General features: G+C 36.5%; 1 protein-coding gene across 1 annotated transcript; it reads left to right on the top strand.

The window, feature by feature from the left end:
* The first annotated feature begins 480 nt into the window (after positions 1–480).
* On the top strand, positions 481–22,219 carry LOC137406303 (zinc finger protein Xfin-like). Its single transcript, XM_068092857.1, has 5 exons — positions 481–664; positions 6,621–6,728; positions 19,863–20,467; positions 20,578–20,677; positions 21,050–22,219. Exons 1-5 carry the CDS (start codon positions 508–510, stop codon positions 21,922–21,924), a joined length of 1,845 nt encoding a protein of 614 aa, XP_067948958.1. The 5' UTR covers positions 481–507; the 3' UTR covers positions 21,925–22,219.
* Positions 22,220–22,544: the final 325 nt, after the last annotated feature.

Raw genomic sequence — 22,544 nt, 5'->3', positions numbered from 1 at the left:
GACCCATCTATGAAAACTGAAGAGCCTCAAGAGCACTGTAGTGACAGTATTAGCTGTACAGAAGATTGCGAGTTTGCTAGTGTTATTATGACTGTGTCCTCGCTGGGTCTACCTGAAACAGTATTCCAAGCAAAACACAGAACAGATCGTAGTAATGTGTCATTAAATTCCAGAGAAGATTCTTCTGCCAGAGCTACTAAACTAAATGTTGCATTTACTATACCAAATGGTGACTCGACAACATTAGGAACACAAACAACAACTGATGTTGTACCAGTAGTCATTGCTTCTAACGATGGGTCGATGCAAGCTATTTTGGAAAAAACCGATTCCATGAACACCGATTCTCATTTGTGTGGACAAATAGCTCATCAACTTGATAGTACTTGCCCAGGAAAGATACATTTTAATGCCCATACATCAGGTGGAGATTTATATAAAATGCAAAGCAATGCCCAACCATGTTCTTCAGATGTTGGTCAAGCACGTTTGGTAAAATCACCAGAGATGTATTCTTGCAATTCAGAGTCGTATGCTACAAAACAAAATGGCAATGCCACTGTTAGGATGAGCAAGCCTTGTATCTCAGAGAGCAAAGATACAATCAGGAATTATTTGCCAGAGAAGTCCAATAGCAAGAATGCAGCTGGAAAAATTTGGGAAGGTGAGTTGTTGTCATGTATACTTCCATCAGCTTTTATCAAAAGTGTCAACTGGAAAAGTCAGTCATACGGCTACTTTAGCACGCCCACAGCTATCTAGCCTGTTTTGACAAGCTGTTGTTTTTGCGTAGTTGTCCCCCCATCGAGCGGCGAGCAACAACAGCTTGTCACAAGACGTACTGCACCCGATGCATCAGCTGCACTTATAAGGAGTTATTCTCTTTCGTCTATGCAGCTTGGTTGCGATGTTATGTCGGTCGCTCCATTGGTAATCATAACGAATTTTGCGCAAAAATTTATGTAGAAAAAATAAGATTATAACGTTTAACCAGCGACCAGTCTCTGCAGTAAACTTTAGTAGAACTTGAGAACTTAGGCAACAACAGCAACTAAACATGTCGTTATTTGTGCGCTCAGTCAGTTTTATTTCTATTTTTGTATCAGTCAGTTTTATTTGTTCTTATGGATTTTACTTTAAGTTTATTTTATTCTTAAGTTTTACTAAAGTTTATCACAAAAACTGGTCTTTGGTTAAACGTTGTAATCTTGTTTTTTTCTACATAAATTTTTGCGTGAAATCCGTTATGATTACCAATGGAGCGACCGACATAACATCGCGGCCAAGCCGCGTAGACGGAAGAGAACAACTCCCTATAAGTGCAGCTGATGCATCAGGTGCAGTACGTCTTGTGACAAGCTGTTGTTGCTCACCGCTCGACGGGGGGACAACTACGCAAAAACAACAGCTTGTCAAGACAGGCTAACAGCTATCCTGTGGCTGAAAGCACCCTTAGTGACCAGTTTTTTGCTAATTAGAATAAAAAAATGTGTGACAGGATTTTGATACACACAGATTCTCTTACTCTTCCATCACTTAGTCATTTTGTCTGTCTTCCTGTTGTCTCCATTTTTGTCAACCTTTTCAGGTAGCTGGTAATGCAGTCATGTATGATTGTCTAGTTCCTGTGTCAAACTCAGGACCCGTGTAATTAAAAGTGACTGGAGATCTTATCTAATGTTTATTACAGCTGGTCCACAGAATGTAGGCTACTGAGAAACTGTTACTATAAATTTAACAGTGCTTCGCTTGTATGCTACAGAGATGGTTAAAAGGCTTCCAAAATGACAATTCAAATCTCATCAAAAAATTAACAATTCAATTCCCAATTCTTGCATCATACATGTAGGTCGTGTAAGAATTGATTCAACTCACAATTCTCTGCAAAACACCACAATGCAATTATCAATTTTTTAGCTATTCTAAATTTAATAGTAATATTCAATAAATTACTAGCTATCAAAGTTAGAATAGTAATATTGAATATTACTATTCTAACTTTAATAGTAATATTCAATATTTAATAAACTTTAACCCTTTCGTGGGCGAATTTTCAAAACTAAATCAGGCTCCCATGGGCGAATTAATTTTCCAAAAAATCAATTTTTTTCAAAAGGTTCATACACTTTTCTGTGTGTTATTATGTGCATATCTCTATGTTTAAAGGTGCATATGTATACATGTATATGTCCATAGGCATATATATATATTATAAACAAATAAAAATGTATAACATAAAATATATGCTTTTCATAATAATTGTCTATTTACGAATGATATTTTCGAAAGCATTCTCCTTTACAAAGGCCCACATCACAGTCTTTGCACCATGTACTTATTCGTGCAACAAAGAGCTCCCACAAAAATGTACTTCCTGGATTGACAGGCTCAAAAAACTTTTCAAAATACTCTACTAGTTGAGCATCTACTGGAGTAAATACTGGGCCTGTCACTGCTCTAAACTGCTGAATTGTAGGAGATTTATCTCTGTTTATGTTGGTTATATTCTTCCAGGCACTGGCATCCCTCCTACTCACATCCTCATCATTACTGCTACCAGCCTTTTCATCACTGTCACTTCCAGATGTAAAGTCATTACAATCACAATTCAAACCTGATTCACTGTCATCTCTTGCTACTAAATCTAAAAAGTCACTGTCATCTCTGAATCTCTTAGTAATTTCGGTACTAGTACTTGCTTTATGAGAATAATCTCGGGAGGTTCTTTTAGAAGTCGCCATGACGGTAAACTAAAGTCAAACTCTCAAAAAATTCGGTAAATAAAAGCTAAAACCGAAGCAAGAAAAATAAAAGTTGATAAATTATTTAGAACAATTTTCTAATTTTTTTCGAAAGTTTATTTATTCATCACTGCTAAAAACGATCGTTTTTTTCAACCTTGAAGTCAATTTTTGAGGCTAACCGAAAATACTATATCATAGCTTGCTATTGGTAAAAAAAGTAAACAAAAAACGGCATTTGGCTAACCAGAAACGGCAATAATCAAATACGTTACCGAAACGACAAAAACGTCGCACTGCCCATTAGCAGCCGTATCGCAAAGCGACAAAAACGTCGCACTCCCCGCGAAAGGGTTAATTCTCCTGAATAGACAAAATCAATTTTCTATCAATTTTTATTTAAAATTGACCTATGTCCATATATCAACATAACAACAAGCCACAATCATTAACTTATCGACACGCATTAGTTCAGTCCCTTGAGTGTTTATCTATATATATATATATATTTCTCAAAGCATGTCTGTCATTGTGGCTATAGACATAGCTATAGAGCTGATTATTATGCGTTCACGCCTTACGGTGCCCGTGTTAAGCAATATTTTTCATAAGGTTCAATTACGGTATTTGGGTCAAGGCCAATTCTTCTTGCGCGGGCAATTATATTGTCTCCGTTTGAAAAGCCTTGACATTATCTCTCCATTCGGTCAGACAAAAACAGTATGATATCTCATTTTTACATATGTCCTGGTATCAAGAGGTACCAGTTTCGCCGTATTCAAAGTTTTGATGGATAGCTTCTTTAGGAACAGTAACCTTTTATAGACACTTTTATGCAAGACTTGTTATTATTAATTCTACACAGGCTTGGGGCCACTAGCAGTGCAGTGCGCACTGCACTAGTGCAGTGCAATTTAAAAATAGAAATGTCTAGTGCAATGCTAGTGCAAATTTGACATGAGTCCCTGGGTGCACTAGTGCAAGTGCAGTGCTTAGTCTGACATGGTATGTACTAGTGCAGTGCCTAGTGCGGATTAGAAAATTCCCATAAACGCACTAGTGCAAGTGCAGTGCACAGTGCAACACAAAATGCTCTAGTGCAATGCCTAGTGCGGATTGGAAACTTTTTCATAAATGCACTAGTGCAAGTGCAGAGCCTAGTGCGACATAGTATGCACTAGTCTAAACTAGATCTAAATTGACTGACGCCAACTTTGAAAGGCTAATGTTCCTTCGGTCTAATAAACATCTTCTCTGAACAATATTGCTTATCAATTTTGCCATCAATATGACTTACTGTTCACATGATACTGGTTTATCCAAGGGTAGATTTTCTTGTTGTACATAGTACATTTATGTAATAAGAAGTGAATTCTTCCATGCTTGCTTAGTATATTTAGTTATTGTAATTGTAATACATAGCACTATTTGATATCTGTTGTCATCTGCACTATTTAATATTGAGCATTATTGTAGGTCTATGGTTTGTTTGAAATTTTAGGTGAGGCTAGTTTATTTGACAAATGCATGGCTGACATCCTTTGCACGGCTATAATTGTACTATTGCAGTGGATAGCAGTAAATATCTGTTGATTAGCAAGCAATTCTTGCAGCTGCCATAGCAAAAAAGCTCATTGGTCTAGTGCCTAGTGAAGTTTAATAGTGAAATGCCTAGTGCATTTATGATTTTACACTGCACTAGTGCTAGTGCAATGTCTAGTGCACAAGAATTTTTGCTATTGCAGTGCCTAGTGCATTTTTGACTTCACTTTCCGATGCACTAGTGCTAGTGCAGTGCCTAGTGCACAAGAATTTGTGCTAGTGCAGTGCCTAGTGCATTTTATATTATTACTATGCCATGCACTAGTGCAGTGCCTAGTGCACCTTACTGTCGTCTAGCCAGCAAATAGTGCAGTGCGCTCAATACTCACTAGTGGCCCCAAGCCTGATTCTACATATATTCAAGATTTTTATTTTATTTTCTCAGTCCGTATTAATTGTATCGTTACCTAATCATATTTTATTATAATCGTAGCAGCACTGACTTAATTTAGCTATTACATTTTAATTTACATTTACATCTAAACCTATTTATAGCCGTTTGAATTTTTGTTAAAGTATTTGACCTGCGCGAAACATTTTTCTCATAATATGAAGTCAAAAGTTTGAAAACCTTTACTGTTTTTTTTATTTTCTTTTAATTTATTTTGATTACGCAAAGCACTTTTCTCATGATATGTAGTTTGAAAGTTGGAATGGCAAATGTTGTTATATGGTAAACACAAATCAATTTTCTGACTAAAGACTTTTTTATTACTCTGGCAACGCCGGGTAGCACAACTAGTATAGCCAACATTAACTCTTACTACGGATTTCATAGCTTCCTTGGATAGAATTGCCGGTGCAAAGTCATACCGACAATTTTTGGCTTGCAGTCACTTGGTATTTCTATTGTAAAAGCTAGGTTTTTGACATAGAACTTAGATTTAAAGTTTTTGGTATCAGCAAAAATTCTGCGCCAGAATCAATGCATTTGTCAAGCAAAAGGGATGTTTAATATTTTTGTAGTTTAGTGAAACTGGCTGCAAAAGCAAAGCGCAATCGTTTTTGAAATTTGACCAAAAAGCAGACACACATTCTCGATTATAAAAACGTAGAGGTCAGAAATAGTGTTGAAGAATTTCACTAGCAGAAATATGTTCAGGTCACTGTTTATAATTTTTCTGTTGATCCATCCTAAACCAAAATTGAAAAAACATTGGAAATCGCTATTTTATGCAGTGATTTCTGAGTAAAGGAAACTAGCTGGTTTCTTTTTGTTTGGCAAAATGATTACCCAACATTCTGAATTGGTTTTGGGAGGATATGTTAACTCTCTGATTCGTGATCAATGTTTGCCGATCATGATCAATGATCAAACCTTTTTCCGTGAAAAAAGAGGTAGGGCGAGTACTCTATATTTATATGGGCAAAACAATAAATTCAAGCATGACAATCTATATATATATATTTCTTAAAGTGTGTTTTATGCCTGTATGTATTCCGGTGATAGATATTAGAATCTTTGAATAAAAAATCCGTACCGAATAAAATGTCATGTCAGATCCTACTGTTCACCAGTCTGACGCCCTATCCAATAGGCCACAGAGAATGAGCTGTTAGCTTGCCGATATAAGTTGCTATATGGGAGCACATACCCAACGGCTTTGCATAACCCGGCAGTGTGATTGCATACCACGCTAGGGTGATCGTGTGATCGTAAATGATTGTCATTAGTTGCTCACTAAAATTTGTCATTGGCAATCTTCCAGGCTAATAGCAAGTGGCAGGCAACACTCGTTACTTCTAAGCTGGTTTTTAATACTCGGGCAACGCAAGATAGCACTGCTAGTATAAGTGTAAAATAAACATCTCTTTCTAGATGGCTAGCGTGTATGTTAAGCATAACAGAATTACCGAACCGCAATGAAAACGGCATAATAAGCCTATTGCCCGTGCGCAGGCAAACCAATCGCGTATGAAAATTGTGACGTCACAATTTCTGAGCCTATGCCAGTAAACATTTCTGCGGTAGAGCTCTGGGAAAATCCTATAAACACTAACCAATGTCTGTCTCACTATGGCAAACATTAGCTTATTCGAAAGCCAAGACTGATGTATTGAAATATAGGGATTTGAAATATTTGACATGAGTAATATTGAGTGAACTGTATCACCGATTGTTATCTGTTAATGTTCAATTACGGTCAATGTTTGTATTAGCTCCCTTGATGATTCCTTTCTTAGTTAGCTCTGTAAAAGTAGATTTAATTACCGTTCTACAATTTTGCCTGATGTAGCAAATAATGATGCAATTGCTTCTTATATATGTTTTGTTAGAAGATGTGGCGACTCGAGTCTTTGGTAGAACCACTTCCTCTTCTATCAAACGAAGTAGTCTCAGAAGCAGACAGAATCACTCATCTTGGGAAAAGCTTGCAAAGACTGGTAAGCTGTGTATTCATCAAATGCAAATGCTTTTCATCAAATTCAGCAAATGCTTTTCTGACGATTGGTTGTAGAGAACAAATATTTGTACGAACAGTAAGCTCGAGATGGGACTGGTTCGATGCAGCAATATTATACGGTTACTTCATGGACCATTCATGAATGTGCCAAACACCAAATCTCGGGCAAATAAAAGTATTATTATCCAGTAAATGCTACTATAACATATGCCTCCTATAGTGCAAATTCTAGATAGTAGATGCTACTATAACATATACCTCATATAGTGCAAATTCTAGATAGTAGATGCTACTATAACATATACCTCATATAGTGCAAATTCTAGATAGTAGATGCTCCTATAACATATACCTCCTATGGTGCAAATTCTAGATAACAAAGAATTTGTGTGCAGTTTTTGCTTTGTACTACTTGGAAAAAAACCATGTAACGTAAAGTGCCAAGTTGGTGAACTTTCTCCAATTCGAATTGGATAATGATAATATTGTAATTAGTCTCTCTTGCAGCCCTTAGAAGAGAAAGTAGTGTGTGTGGTTATCTCTATTATATATATTTGTACCCTGGCAGTCTAGTGTGGTTATCTCTATTATATATACTTGTACCCTGGCAGTCTAGTGTGGTTATCTCTATTATATATACTTGTACCCTGGCAGTTTAGTGTGGTTAACTCTATTATATCTACTTGTACCCTGGCAGTCTAGTGTGGTTATCTCTATTATATATACTTGTACCCTGGCAGTCTAGTGTGGTTATCTCTATTATATCTACTTGTACCCTGGCAGTCTAGTGTGGTTATCTCTATTATATCTACTTGTACCCTGGCAGTCTAGTTTGTCGTAAAAGATCGTCAGGCTTGTCATTAAAGCTCAGAGATAGGTAGCCGCACAACTATTCAGAAATCATGAAAGGCGATCGATTTGTGTTAGAATGTCGATACACCAAGCTGAATGTCACCAGTTGTAGTCTCGTCGAAAGGTATATCTAATTCAAACTTCGAACCCTGGAGATGGATAGATGGACAGACATGCAATTACGATAGCAAAAAATTTGTTTTGCTATATTTTATACATAAAATGTTGTTTATTTTTGTTAACAATAGAAATTGCTGTCTAGAACAAAAATTATGAGAGAATTGATGAAAGGTGTGCTCCTCCTTGACTGATTGTAATTTTAATGTAATCATTGACTATAAACCGATTGAAAGTGTTAAAAGAAAAATTAGATACAATTCAAACGAAACAAAGTGGTCGATACTAGCGAATACTTACTGTACTGTCATTTAATTAAAACATCTAGTCTTCTTCTGTTTGAAAAACCGAAGCGGTGTTCTGGAAGATTTGGGAATGAATTAGACAATTTACACGTATCTCACTCTTCCTAAAATGTAAAATCCCTGTAATGTAAACGCTCCCGGAACCGACTGTTTACATTGTAGGAGCATCTACCGTAATTAGTGTGTAGAAGGAGTTGTCTGTACAATCAGAAATTTCGTACTACAATCATAATGGGTTCAAGGCTGGGATGTTTTGGACCGATTTCTTTGCACTAATGAAAAGTCTGGTACTGTCCCCATTTTCACCATTTTAACCGCTAACTGTTTCGGGTAGATTAAAATTTGTAATATGTCATTTTAGTTATACGAGTAGGCGTGCATTGAGTTTTTTCATTTAAATTCAGTACTCATCTGCGCCAGACGCTAGTTTGTTTACTTGACTTGCAAATTGAGTTTGTTTCTAGTATGAAATTCAAATAAGGTTTTTTGCTGAGTTTCTAAAGAGAATATACTGTGAAATCTCTAATTGAACGCCATTGCGCTCTATTTTTTTACCTGTCTTCTATAGTGGTGGTCAATTGGAGATGTTGTTCAAATACAGGCTGATGTTGTATTTTTCAGAATTTGGGAAGATAAATTTAGCCTGAATGTTAGAAGCAAATGTTGCTATATTTTTGCCCTTTCTTTCCCGTGGAGCGGTATTAAACGTTTTGGGTGCAATAAATGTGCTAACATAGCTCCAACTTGTCAAAGATCTCGTAACCCCTCGCTGCCGTCCATGTACAAATTTAGCTATCAGCCTACTGCCATCCATTTTACTAAAAATTGCTGATGTTGCTTCATGATATGTAGGGGGAAGACGGGGCACAGTGAGCCAATTTTTTTGTTTCTCAAATAAAATATAAGTGACTGCTTGAATTGAGCTGAAACTTGGTCAATAGAAAGTTCAACATGTTGTTATTATTGTATGTGAATTGCAATGCTCCATTTTGGATCAATCGCGAGAATTTATTGTTTTTGCAACATGTTACACCTGGCTCACTTTGCCCCACTAGCGGGGCAAAGTGATCCATAGCAATAAATATGTGATTTGCTTGCACAAAATATATATTTGATATCTTTAACTGTGTTAAAACATAAAGTGTGAACATTGGCTAACTGAATTTGACTCATGACTAAGACATAGAACATGGTAAACTAAATATACATAGTTTATAACATAAAATGTGGGCGGAAGTCATATGAGCATTATCATGAAATAATGTAGTAAAAAGTGTGTCGCTCACAATGTCTCTATCAGCAGTATTATTGAGAATAGTTTATCTTACAGTATAAGCAGATAAATCCACTCTGAATGTAGTTCGATTTCTAACCCTCAGAGTCCCACAAGTGTTTACTGGCTGTCCCAAAAATATAACTATAGATTCGAAGTCAACATCATGAACGTCTTCCTCCTCTGGATAAACAAAGCAGTCTCCAGCTTTTCTCACGAAATTGATGGTAACAGAGTTTTCATTACATTTCATGACTTTTCCTGCATACTAAACATTAATGGTTGACTTGCAACAAAATTCACATTACAGTTATTTTGTATCAAAAGATTCACCATGTCTTACTCTGCTGTGTTGCAGGTGAGTCTTGTCTTGTCATGTCTTGCGTGCTGTCTTGTCACGTGAGAACATCATGTGACAAGACGATAACCAAGTTTCATGGCTACGTCATCGAAATATAGAGATTCCAATCTACGGCGGCTTTTTGTTTTTGAACGTTTAAGAGCTTGTAATCACATTTCCACATATTTTGCACCTGCAACACAGCAGAGTAAGACATGGTGAATCTTTTGATTACAAATAACTGTAATGTGAACTTTGTTGCAAGTCAACCTTTACTAGTTTCGTACCAAACTAAAACATGATCATTGATGTTAATATTGTCTCTAGTAGGAGTTGGCACATCTTCCTTTTCATCTTCATCTGGACTTTCTTCATCAGAACACAATAATTCTTGGGCTAACTCTCTTCTTCTGATGAAGAATCTGTTTGCTGTTTTTTCTTAGTTTTTGTTGTCTTGTTCTTAGTCACAGTTACTTTGGATGTTTTTAGCGTAGATCTAAACCAAGTAGACACATGTTGCTACACTTTAAACACCGGCTCACCTGCTTTCTTGTTTCTTGACCAGCTTGGTGGAATGCTCAAGTCATTAGCCATGCTGTATTCGTAAGCTAGTTTACGAACTTGTTCAGTAGATAAACCATAAAATCTGTTGTCTAGATTTTTTACATAGCCAGCCAACTCTTCTTCTTGCTTCTTGGTGTAAACTAGTTTCACTTCTACACTGTGCACCTCCAACACGTCCTTTTTCAATATGCCTCTTAAGAGTTTTACAGTTCACACCATGAATTTTGGCAGCTTCTTGAATTGACTTTCCATTTCCTTCTTCAACAATCTTTGCAGCATATTCTACTTGACTTGTCTGCCTGCCCAGTTTTACCTTTGTAGTTTCGTACCATTCTAAAATGTAAGCAGTACTTGCTTTAGTTTTGTGTAACATTTCAAGAGTTTGTGTATGTGCGAGGCAAAGTGAGCCATTGGCTCACTTTGCCCCAATTGACTTTTCCTGAGAAAAATAAGCATGCAAGAAATTGTAGATGCGCAAGAGTTTTCATTTTTTACATGCTTACTATAATCATATGGAGTAATATTTCTCTATATTTTTATTTATGTAAAACAAAGCATTAACGCAAAATGAAGACCACAAACTCAAAGCTGGAAATTTACAAAAAACATCAAAAATCAGTTTTTTGTTAATAAATTTCTTACCTTCAGCTTTCCACTGCTCTTTCTTTATTCAAAAGGACCTCCAGTGATCACATGATCTCTTGTAAAAACGATAACTCCAAATACAAAATACAATTTAAAAAATATATGGTGGATCACTTTGCCCCTTGGCACACTGTACCCCGCCTTCCCCTATATATTTTTTCAATTTAAAACTCTATCTAGAATGTTTTAATTATATATTTTATTTTACCAACATGTTAACAAACACTGCTATGCAAAAATTTCAATGTATCTAAACTTTCTGCATTGATAAAGTGACGTGATGCTACGATCGCTATGAAGCTGAAACGATCCTCTAAAATGTTCCTTATTCTTACAAAACCATTACTTCCACCACCATCAGAGTCAGTGCTTTTATTGTCATTATCTGTGTAATCACGAAAATCTGAATCTGCTATGATGTCATCAACATAAGTAATTATTTGTTTTCTAACTCGAGAAGCACTTACAAAACTTACACAAAAAATGTTCGTTTTTAAAATTGGAAATTTCTGAACAAAGATTTTAAATTGCTTCGTTATTTTAGGCTAATGTTATAGAGAAATCATCGGACAACAATGTCACTACCATAAAGTCCTAAAGATCGTTGGTTATGATATTAACGATGAATAAAATTAAGTTCCCACGCAATTGCTGGGAAAGTCGCAAAAATGCGCCTACGGCAGTCGACCATAAAGAATTCATAAATGCGTCCACGGCAGTGAAAGGGTATATAAATATGATTTGAGAAACCAATGAATATCTCTAACATTTGATATCTATTGCTTGTAATTGACCTGCGATGATATTATAGTCTATGTACTGCTTTGCAACTTGTCGGAGCTTTCAATTTTTATTTCATTTTAAATTTGGAGACATTTTTATTTATATTTAATAATATTGCATGAAAGCTCATTGCACTCATTGATGTGTTAGCTACAGTTCGCAGCGTCGATCCATTGTAAGCCGTGGTAAGATAACCACTAGGGTGCTATTAAATAATATGCTATAAATCTACAAATTTATAAGTTATTTAGTGATAATTGATCAAGCGCTGCAAATATATATATATATTCATGAACAAGTGACTTAAACGAACCATACTTACATTACTTTACTTGCAGAAACAAAAATTAACACTATTAGAACAAAAATATTTCCATCATTTGTTTGGATAGCTGCGTTCTGATTGTTGCTTGTGATGGAACGACATCTTCTGGTTGTCCAATACCTTCCACAATGTCTTCTGACTTCAACTTTTATTCTGCACTGCTAAGCTAGTCGATATTAACGTCTAAGCAATGTTTTGGCAGAGCAATACTTTTACACGTTGCATTTAGCATGGATGCAATGCTTTAAAGTTTTGCTCGCTAAACGCAACATTTACCCTAAAACTAGTCGTTCATCTACCATCGTAAATGTAAATTGTTATTATATACATGTACTTCATCAGAGAGTATGTTTTAAAAATTAAATATGCCATGCTCCAAAATAAAGCAAATTCTAGCCTCGATTTGTAATGTTACCAATCTTGAACAGATTGAACTTCAAACTAAATATTCAAGGTTTATTTGTTTTATCAACTAAAATTGGAACTCTGGTACTCGCAAGAAAAATATAGTAAACTGGACTATCGACTTGGCAGCCAACTATTGATATTTTTCTCTCTTTTTTCCTCTCTTCCCCTCTCTTTTCTCGCTATCCATCCCCCTCCCCTTCTTGAAATCTCTAGTATTTAACCTTTGACTCACCTTGGATATGATTTGGATGTTTTAATTTTGCAAGAACAAAAATTATTTTAATGAGTTTTTTTACATTTTATTTTGAATAGGGAAACTTTTTATCCGAATAAAACATGTAAACTATTCCTACCCTGATATTGTTGTACACTAGTGATGAGCATGGGCAATAAAACTCATTGAACTCGCGGGTTTATCTTCACTCGAGTCTCGGATAATAGAGATTTTGAGCATTTCGGTCTTGCGGGTTCGGGTTTGGACTTATAAGTTTGGGTTTTGGTACACGGATCCGTTGAGTAGAGTGGACAAAAACTCGGTCTAGTGCGCCATGAGCTCTAAACACTGTTTAACAACCCGCCTGTTAGCCCTTTGAATCCTGGCCTTTGCGCGTCAGTAACCTTGGGCAAAATTCGTCCAATCACCCGAAGTTTTTCAACTTTCATTATATATATCTGAATGTACTCATAATACAATGATATTTGGTGAAACACTGGTAAAAACTGTCATAAAACAGAAAAAACAGTACTTGACCATTATTCGGGCTAAAACTATAAAAGTACAAACAATATTAAAGAATTCGTAAAACATTTACGATATGATGTCCTTTTGAGCACATGTTCATCATTATTTTATGATTCAAAGTATACTGGAAACTTATAATTGGTATTATAAAATTCTTTATTTGTGTCACAATCATTTATGACTTACCAACAAGTGAGTCGTGTTGATCTTTTCGCGATGTGGTTCAAATAAGATTTGTTATTGAAACGATGGAAGTAGGTAAAGATTTTTGAAAACTTACAACTGGAAGTGAAATTTCTGGTCTGATATCTCGTGCAAAAATTAATTTGACTGGTTTACGCTGTTACTTAGAAACGGCTTTTGTAACCAAAGAATGCCGCAATTCCGGACAATAGATATTCTGACACTCTACGCAATGCCTGAAAACCGACAGTTGGGCTTCAAGCTTCAAAGGGTTAAGGCTGCGAGCACGAATATCGGTCGATAGAAAATAGTAAAAACCAATAGATAAATTGAATAGAATTATGGTTGCAATGTAAATTTTAGAATATGTCTGAGGTGTCGAAATTTTAGACATAAAACCCATATCAACAAACCCGATACCCGAAAAATCCGTTGGCCAAAAAAACTCGTGCCAAGCCCTACCAGCTACCGATACTCGAAAAACTTGAACGTAAAGCCTGGTTTCCATATGACAACGTGAGGCGCGCGACAAGGCGCACGGCGTCGTGCGTAGGCCAGCTGTGATATGGAAACGTCAGCAGACGACGATCGCGCGACGTGCGTATGCTGATCGCAAGGATCCAACAGAATGGATCCTTGCAATGGGTGTGTGCGATGATGTATCCCACAATACACCGCTAGACCTTTTCAACTTATCTCACAATTCAAACGAAGGGCTGTGGCTCCGAAGAAATCGGTCTTCCGTACGAAAGAGTAAGCCTGGTTTTCATATGGCAGCGCAGTTTCGCAACGAAGGGCTGTTTTTTCCGAAGAAATATGTCTCTCATACGAAAAAGTAAGGAAATTATCCACCCTGTCCAATGCAAGCATGGCGCCTAAGCGCGATATGGAAGCACTGCATCGCGGTCCAAGAAATGCATTGCGCACGATCACTGGGCCGCTCACGATCATTGCGCTGTCATATGGAAACCAGGCTTAAAAGGACAAGTCTAAACTCGTTGGCCAAGAAGCACTCGTGTCCAGCACTATTGTACACTAAAATTTAAAGGTTGACTTGCAACAAAATTCACATTACAGTTATTTGGTATCAAAAGATTCACCATGTCTTACTCTGTTGTGTGGTAGGTGCCAAATATGTGGAAATGTGATTAAAAGCTCTTAAATGCTCAAAAACAAAAAGCCGCCGTAGATTGGAATCTCTTGATTTCGATGACGTATCCGCGGATTTTGGTTATTGTCTTGTCACGTGATGTTCTCACGTGAATTGAAAGGCCAATACAAAGCTCAATATCAAACTTATCGTAGCAATAGTTTACGACAAACACTTCGGGTTTTACCTAAGACCCCGTATCAAATATAGATGCTTGCTACTTTACAGTTTCAGCTTGGCCATTTCGTCCGACTATTCAACATACGTGTTACTACATGTCCGAGTTGCGATCATAAAAATGTCAAATTCTGAAGAGTTAAGACCCTGGCGTTTCGAGCCTGACGCTATATCTGAAGAAGATCCTCAACAGAATCAAACCTCTCAGCAAGTAAGCACCGCCACTAGCCAGCTCTTATGTGCCAAGCTAGCTAGTAGTAATAGTTTTAGCTTGAGAGCGATAGAACAAATATTATTATTATATACATGTATATGATTTTAATGATGATAATTATCGCTTCATATTGCGCAAAAATAATTACATATTTTTCTCGAATGACAACATTAACAATTTTAATATTTAAATCTAGTGCTGCACTGATATACTGTTGGATAATATCGACCTGATGTATTAGCTATGGTTGCATAGACATATCTGTTCATTTCTTTAGGAGCTAATACCACCGGCTTCAGAGTGGTGTGTCTGCAAGCGCTGTCAAGACATGCCATCTCTTCCTGAATGTTTGTGCTGCCATGATGCTGAGTTTGCGCATCGTCTCCATGACCGCGGGGAGCATGAATGCCTGTGTATGCATCTTGGTGTGGACGAACTTGTGGCGCCTGCACCCCTTGAGTTGGGGTGGAATAATTACCTGCGATATCATAGTGAGTTGGATTTACGTTTAATGCCAACAACACCAAAGCTATGCTAATGTGTCATGCATTATCTACAATTCTTGTGTTACACATTTAATGCATCGGTTGAACACACATATTCTGAACTTGTGGAACACAAGGAGAATTGTTATATTTGGCTTGTACCCTTACTACAGTAGAGAGTTTATTAGTTTTATGATTTTATTATATAAAAATCGAGATTGTTTTGATGATCAGCAATTATTGTTTTTCAATGATTGTTTTGGTAGATAATCTATTCCCATTTGGAGAGCCATCGCCAAATGCTCCGAAAAGATTGTGTGCATACCGCAATCTTGTGTTTTGGTTTATGCCGCAAATCTTGTTTGCAAGTCTGCAAACTCTTCTTCATCATCCGTTGGTGGGAAAAGAGCTCGAATCTTTGACACCAAGCAGGCAGGTAGAGACCGTCGCTCACCGCGACGAATTGTCAGGTTGTCAAATTGCGTCAAAAAAATTTGTCAAGCTGTGAAGTAAAAACTGTCAAAGTTTTACCTTGACAAGTTGGCTGCTGACTATTAAACCGCAGCTCTGATCCATCATAGTGTAGGCTCCGTATAGTGCGCAATGCCCCGGACTATCACATCTTCTGTCACCTGCCAAATCAAGCTCCCAATTGATTGCTGCCATCAGTCCCTCGTTATGCAGGGTGTACTGCTCAGCAATACACTGTAAAATATTGTAAAACTTCATTATACAAGATTAATTTGTATCATTATCATTAATCTAAGAATGTAGAATCCTCTTCCCCCTTTTTGTGTTATATTATTATGAAGAATCAGAATTTCAAATTATAATATATTTCGCTTGTAGGATGACATATCTTCCTTTCAAGAAAAAAATTGTTTCTAAATTTCGTTATTAAATTAGTGTGCCTAGCTTTTACTCACATTTTCCAAGTTTATGGGTAAATATTAACACTCACACCATGTAAGTATTCGCTTTGTTGGTAGAGGCAAACGCTGTGGCTTGGTATCGCGATGTTCAGGAGCGAGAGAAAACGGAGGTTCTGCGTAAGGCATCCGCCCGAAAAGAGTGATGCAGCTGCCAGCAGGGGGTTGATGACGTGAGCTCTGTTCACCCTGGCAGTTGTTTCCCAAGAGTACGATTGGTGACAGGAGGCATATGTAACCTTGAACTCTACCCATCCGCCTTCTCGCACCATCGTGAATGAGCAGGGAAGGGCGCAGGCGTGACAGTGAAATAGTCGCTGGAGTGCTGTCACACTTACTATTATTTTCTCCTCTTTGAAGGATTCGGGTCTGAAATCACAAGACAATAGTTGACTTGCAATGAGATTTGTACAACATCATTTCCTGTTATTATATCATATTTGCTTGATCAGAAAAAGAATAAATATATAGCCATGAAATCATGACACAGATTTTACAAAACCCTATCAGAATCCATGATATTGTAAAAATAAAATGTGAGTAATAACTCTATGGATATTTTTTATATTTTGTCAAGTTTGGTTTAGTTCAGCTCTATCTTACATGTAATTGGAGAGCGTTTGACGCTGGCCAACATAGCGCTCAAACTCTTCCCAGTCTTCAGTGGTTGGCACAAACTCTTCATCATCTAATACTAATAATAATCATCTAATAATACTAATATGCTATTAACGATGATACCAGAAAATGACAATAACTATTTTATATAACATATCTATAAGTGAGTGGGGGTTAAGAAATTTGGCGAAATTAATCGTGAAACTTATAACATTATTTTATCAATTATAGATTAATATATTACGTTTTACAGATAGATATGTAGTATGAATTAGTTTTGTTATTATGATAAGAATAATACACGTAATTAAAAAGACAAAATACTAATAATATCATGTTACAATTAAATGACATTAATATTGTAATATTAAATAAAGATTAATACAGTAGTATTAAGAGAATACTAGAAAATAACCCGAGTTACTACTACTAATACAAGTGGTTCATAAAATAAATTACTCACATGCTTTGGTGGCATGTGGAGTATGCAAACAGGTTAGAAAACACATGTCGTCATTGAAATGGCGAAAACAAAGGTAAGAGTAAGCAGGCGAATAAATAAAGTTTGTCACATCCAGCTTCACCCAGTTGCTCCACGTCCGGTAAAGGTCTGGTCTTTTCTCTGCTCTTGGCTAAGAAAAAAGGTGCTTCTCAGCTTGCTAGCTGCACAAACACGATGTGGCGCGTTAGAGATTATGACGAATTGAAATTAACAAGTTTAATACGAGAAAGCATATCTGCTATTTGCGATAGATCAAACTTGAACTGAAACTAACATTATCTGATCATGTGACTTACAATTCCCGCCATATGGAGCGAACAACTTCTACAGCATTTTTTGACCATCATAGCGGACCAAAAGGCTCATCATTTTTATCAGAGGATGATATGCAATCGTTCAAGCTAAGTTTAAAAAATTAAACATTTTTTTTATGCTATGTTTTGAGATATCAGTGCTCAAAGTTGCAGCATTACGATGCCGATAAAATAGACGCGTAAGAACAATAGACATGGTTTTTATCGCAAGCGTGAAGTATATTTGGGAAAGTAGTTCGACGAATAAGGATGTATGAAAGTGTAAACATAAACCATCTCCCACACATACGTCACATTTTAGCCATTTTGGAAAACGAATCCAAACTAGGGCAGTCTTGTGTCGCTGCGATTTTTTGTTCGTTTTTGAGCTTTTAAAAGCTTTTAATCACATTCCCACATATTTGGCACCTACTACACAACAGAGTAAGACATGGCGAATCTTTTGATACCAAATAACTGTAATGTGAATTTTGTTGCAAGTCAACCTTCAAGGAAAAGTAGCTAAGGTAAAAGTTGGACTCTCGTTCGATGTCCTTTGAAAACCTGGTTGCTTCGAAACAGTATAGCAATTTTCCCACGACCAAACGAGTGGATGCGAAGTTTGGGAGCTGCTACCGATTGGCCTGGCAACTCTATGAATGGAGTATTTATGAAAGATTCAGTATACTTTATTTATTACTTGCTATCTAAATATACAGTTTATGGGGTTAAATATTGTAAATGTTTTTTAATTGTTGACTGGATTAAAATGGCTAACCTTACTTGTTATAAAAAATAACGGAATTTCGGAATTCAAATGAATTGCTTTTCGAATAGCTCTCCAGAGCAGATTGTTGTCAGACACAAAGTTGGACTCTTGTTCGATGTGTTATGAAAACCTGGTTGCTTCGAAACAGTATAGCAATTTTCCCACGACCAAACGAGCAGATGCGAAGTTTGAGAGTTTTTATGATAAATGCATGTGCACACAACTTACGAAAATTATTCATTAACAACGTCGCAACCCTTGTTTCAAAATCTCATCAACAAATTTAACCATCGTTTTGTAGAGTCGTTAATGTATAATAACGATACAAAACACATATAAACCTATTCAAATATATTACCAAGTCTTTGTAAATTGTCGAAATTATCTTAAAACATACCCATCTGAACGGAAATGAGCTGAAATTCTTCACAAAACGCTTGACAAGCTTGGTTTAATAAAAGTTAAGACTGAAAATTGAAACGCCGAGCGACAGAGAATAGAACGATTAAGTCGTGTGCATTTCACGGAAAAATAACGTGCACATTTCACCAGTCTATAGCATTGTCGAATTGCCGAAGGTTTCTGTTATTAACATAGGAGTACTGAAATCATTTCATGAAAGTTTCATTTTTGCCAATTTCAAAGTAACTGACATTTTAGACACTCTTGAGTGCTTTGGTATTCTAACTGATGTCCAATGCGGTGTAAGTAAAGGAAATGATGATGATTTTTTTTCTAACGATCCTTATGAGGTTATTACACTATTTAATTATAAGTTTGGATGACTACAGAACAATGACTACGTAGTACAGATTTTCTAAAAATCTATATAAATATCACAACTTCTTGATATTGCTAGCTATGACGTTTTGAAATGTAAACAAAATTGTGCATTGGTTTTATATTATTACTATATTAATAATATTGGTTATTCTAATAATATCAGTGCATTTTACTTCTAATATTAGCCAATATTGCATTTCTCCTATTGCAGGAGGAGAGATATAAACATAATCTTTTCCTTTCATTATAGCTATTTGTTGTATATAATAACACCCACACCCAGTACATTACAGCTACCATTGCAGTTATCCTACTGCACTGCAGTGCCATTTGACTGCTAATATTGCATTTCTCAACCATCAGTACCCTTTCTTTTTCTCCAATATCTCTTTGGTCGTGGGCTGTATGACAGTGGAATTTCTAGTAGTATATTTCTTCAAATTCGATCATCCAAAATTACTATTAGAAAACTATACAATTTATATAAGCGTTGTAACATGAATTGATTTGTGTACATGTCAAGGAAATAAATTACACTAGTGTGTGAATTGCAGAGGATCCTTTATTACAGTTCTGACTTCTACTAGTGTTTCGCATTGCCTTATATTTCGGTTCCAGTGCGCCTCAGTCTTTATACACATTCATTTACTGTTGCAGATGATGAAATGCACTCACCCAGCTGCAAAACAGCAGTCAATCATGTTTCATTTTATCGTCGTTCAAAGAGGTCTGCTGCAAATGTTCGACATGAGTGTGATATGTGCCAAAGAAGTTTTCCTTTAGTAGCTTCACTCAAAAGGCATGCGAAGACGCATCAGACACGAAAGGAATCTTCTTCAAAAGTAAGAAGACGAAAAAATCATAAAGGGAAAAAAGCAAAAAAAAGCAGATTTGTGTTTAATAGAGGGCTCTCCACGACGTCTATTGCCTTTGCAAAGTCTTCTCTGAAAGATAATTTCCATAAAAGAGATTCTGGCAGCAAAGTGCGACATGGTGCTAGTCATCGACTGCAAAGCGCAACTGAGCAGATGCAGCCTGATGGAGCTAAAAGTAATTGTGACAAGTTGTATAAGACACGAGGGAAAATAAGGGAAGTATCTCTCTCAGGCTCGACAAATGATGTCACGCAAAACCTGATGACACAAAAGAAGAGAAAAGAATACTTACCAACAAAAGTTGTTTTAGAGCGGGTGAACTATGATTCCAGCCCTATTTCCATTGGTCAGAAACGGTATGGCCCCCGACAGATTCAAGGTCAGCAGGTACAAGATGTTTATACAGATCTTCAGGTTTTTTTCCAAATGAAATTTGCTGTCAGATGTGAACCTTAAAAACATACAAAAAGTCTAAGAAAATGCTATTTGATTTTCAGGACAAACAAGAAAGGTTCAGTCATTATCTAGAAGACTCCAATCAGGAAGAAAGCACTCTTCCTTCCCAGACACTCAATAAGCCTGAACTTCAAACTTCGTGTATGTACAACAACTACTGTACTTTTTAGACTATTAACTGTACCCCTATATAAGCCGCCTCTGCTTTATTTTCAAAAAATCGATATTAAAACAATACATAGGCTGCACCTTTTGTATAGGTTGCAGAACTCATGTCGGTGCTTTTTAACATGGCAGCAACTTTGCTGGTTAAAACGGAACAGTGCCGTTAGGCACTGTTCCGTATTAACTGACGCTTTTTAACCCAGTGCCTAATGGAACAGTACCGTTAGGTATTGCTTCGGTAATCAGTACGGCAATTAATTTATGCAATATTCTCTTACCTAACTTGTCATTTTACTCGTTTCTGTTTTCATCTGATAAATAAAAAGGTTGTGCTCTGTGTTATTTTAGCTATGCCAAAAAGGCAAGTTGCGAGGGACACATCGTCGAATGAATCCGTTGTAAGAACTCAAGAAACAGGCAAACATAACATAAGCTCTCATGAATGCCATGCTTTCCCAGCAAGCTTTCAACAAGAATGCCTACTACAAGAACACATAAACTCACATGATGCCTTTGAATCAAGAGCTAAGGTTTCAACAAGCACGGATCCCATACACATTTGTCAACATTGTAAGATGAGATTCACTAGTGAGGAGTCCATGGTCACTCATCAGCATGAGGTTCATCCCAATCAGTTGTCGACACTCTTTGTTGACTCAGGGATCAACAAAGGTTTCTATAGTTGTGAGCTCTGCACAAAGCCTTTCAGTAGTCTTAGTTGTCTGTTCAACCATGTTTCTACCCATCAAACGACTATCAAACAGCATGAGAAACGCCACAGATGTAAGAAGTGTTCACTGAGCTTCACCCTTTCATACACACTGAGGAAACATATGGAAATGCATCATGCTGTCACCAATTTTTTCTATTGCGTTTACTGTTGCTTTTCGACTTGTGTAAGATCCCAATACGAAAGACACACGACACTACATAAGACCTTGGCTTTAGATGTAATACGTCCGTATCGTTCATTTGATTTCAGTAGTCTGCTTAAATATTACGAATGTTGTCGCTGTAGTAGAGAGTTTTTCAAAAAGTCGTGGTTTGAATTCCATATGATGAAATGCACTCAACCAAAAATAACACTTCGGTCATGTACTTTGTGCACTAAATGGTTTGCTACGCAGAAAGATTTGGATAGACACGTTATGACACACTCAGATGTCAGCAAACTTTCCACCGAACCAAATACTGATCTAAATGTGCTCACCTTCCCTGAATGAAGACTACGAATTGCTGACTCATAAAGACTCGTTGTCCTTTACCTAACGTTATGTTCCCTTTTCACCCAGTGCATGAATTATCTTTTTGACCAAGTACGATCCAAAATCAAGTGAATTTGATCCATAATATTGGAACTTACTCATTTAGCCTGTTTGTAAACTCAGGTTATACTATGTCAGGCTTCAACCTATCATGGGTAATATTAGGCTAGTATACAAGAATTTTACACGCACATGCAGGAAAAATATTCTTCATCATGTGCAGAACGCACTGCTTTTTAATAGATGGTTTAAATTGGACAACTTTAGTTTGATTTAAGCCAGTTGAACAGGTTTATGTATCATACATTAAAAGTCATAGATTTTTCTAATTGAAAATATATTCAATTGTAAAAATCACAGCAAGACTTCCCTCTTTTTGCGTTACAATAATTGCAGTTGAATAAGTCAGAGATGCAGTTTTAGTTAAGACTCGTGCGTGATAGTAAGAAATTGGATTAAAGCTCTTCATTGTGTTGCATGAAAATCTACAAAATTTACATACATTCACAACAGTAGAAAATATTTCAAAGATTAACCCGTTAATCATATGTCGTATAATGCACTGTAGGTTGTATTGG

Source organism: Watersipora subatra, chromosome 10 (genome assembly GCF_963576615.1).
Source record: "Watersipora subatra chromosome 10, tzWatSuba1.1, whole genome shotgun sequence".
Taxonomy (NCBI): Eukaryota; Metazoa; Bryozoa; class Gymnolaemata; order Cheilostomatida; family Watersiporidae; genus Watersipora; species Watersipora subatra.
The sequence above is the reverse complement of the archived record's forward strand: the minus strand, read 5'-3'. Positions and strand labels throughout refer to the sequence as shown.

Bases quoted from the DNA above. Each gene is read 5' to 3' on its own strand.
- LOC137406303 (XM_068092857.1), top strand. From the start codon at position 508: ATGTATTCTTGCAATTCAGAGTCGTATGCTACAAAACAAAATGGCAAT. The intron at 6,729-19,862 runs GTAAGCTGTGTA...TTACTGTTGCAG, and splicing joins GGAAAAGCTTGCAAAGACTG to ATGATGAAATGCACTCACCC. The intron at 20,468-20,577 runs GTACAAGATGTT...TTTGATTTTCAG, and splicing joins GACAGATTCAAGGTCAGCAG to GACAAACAAGAAAGGTTCAG.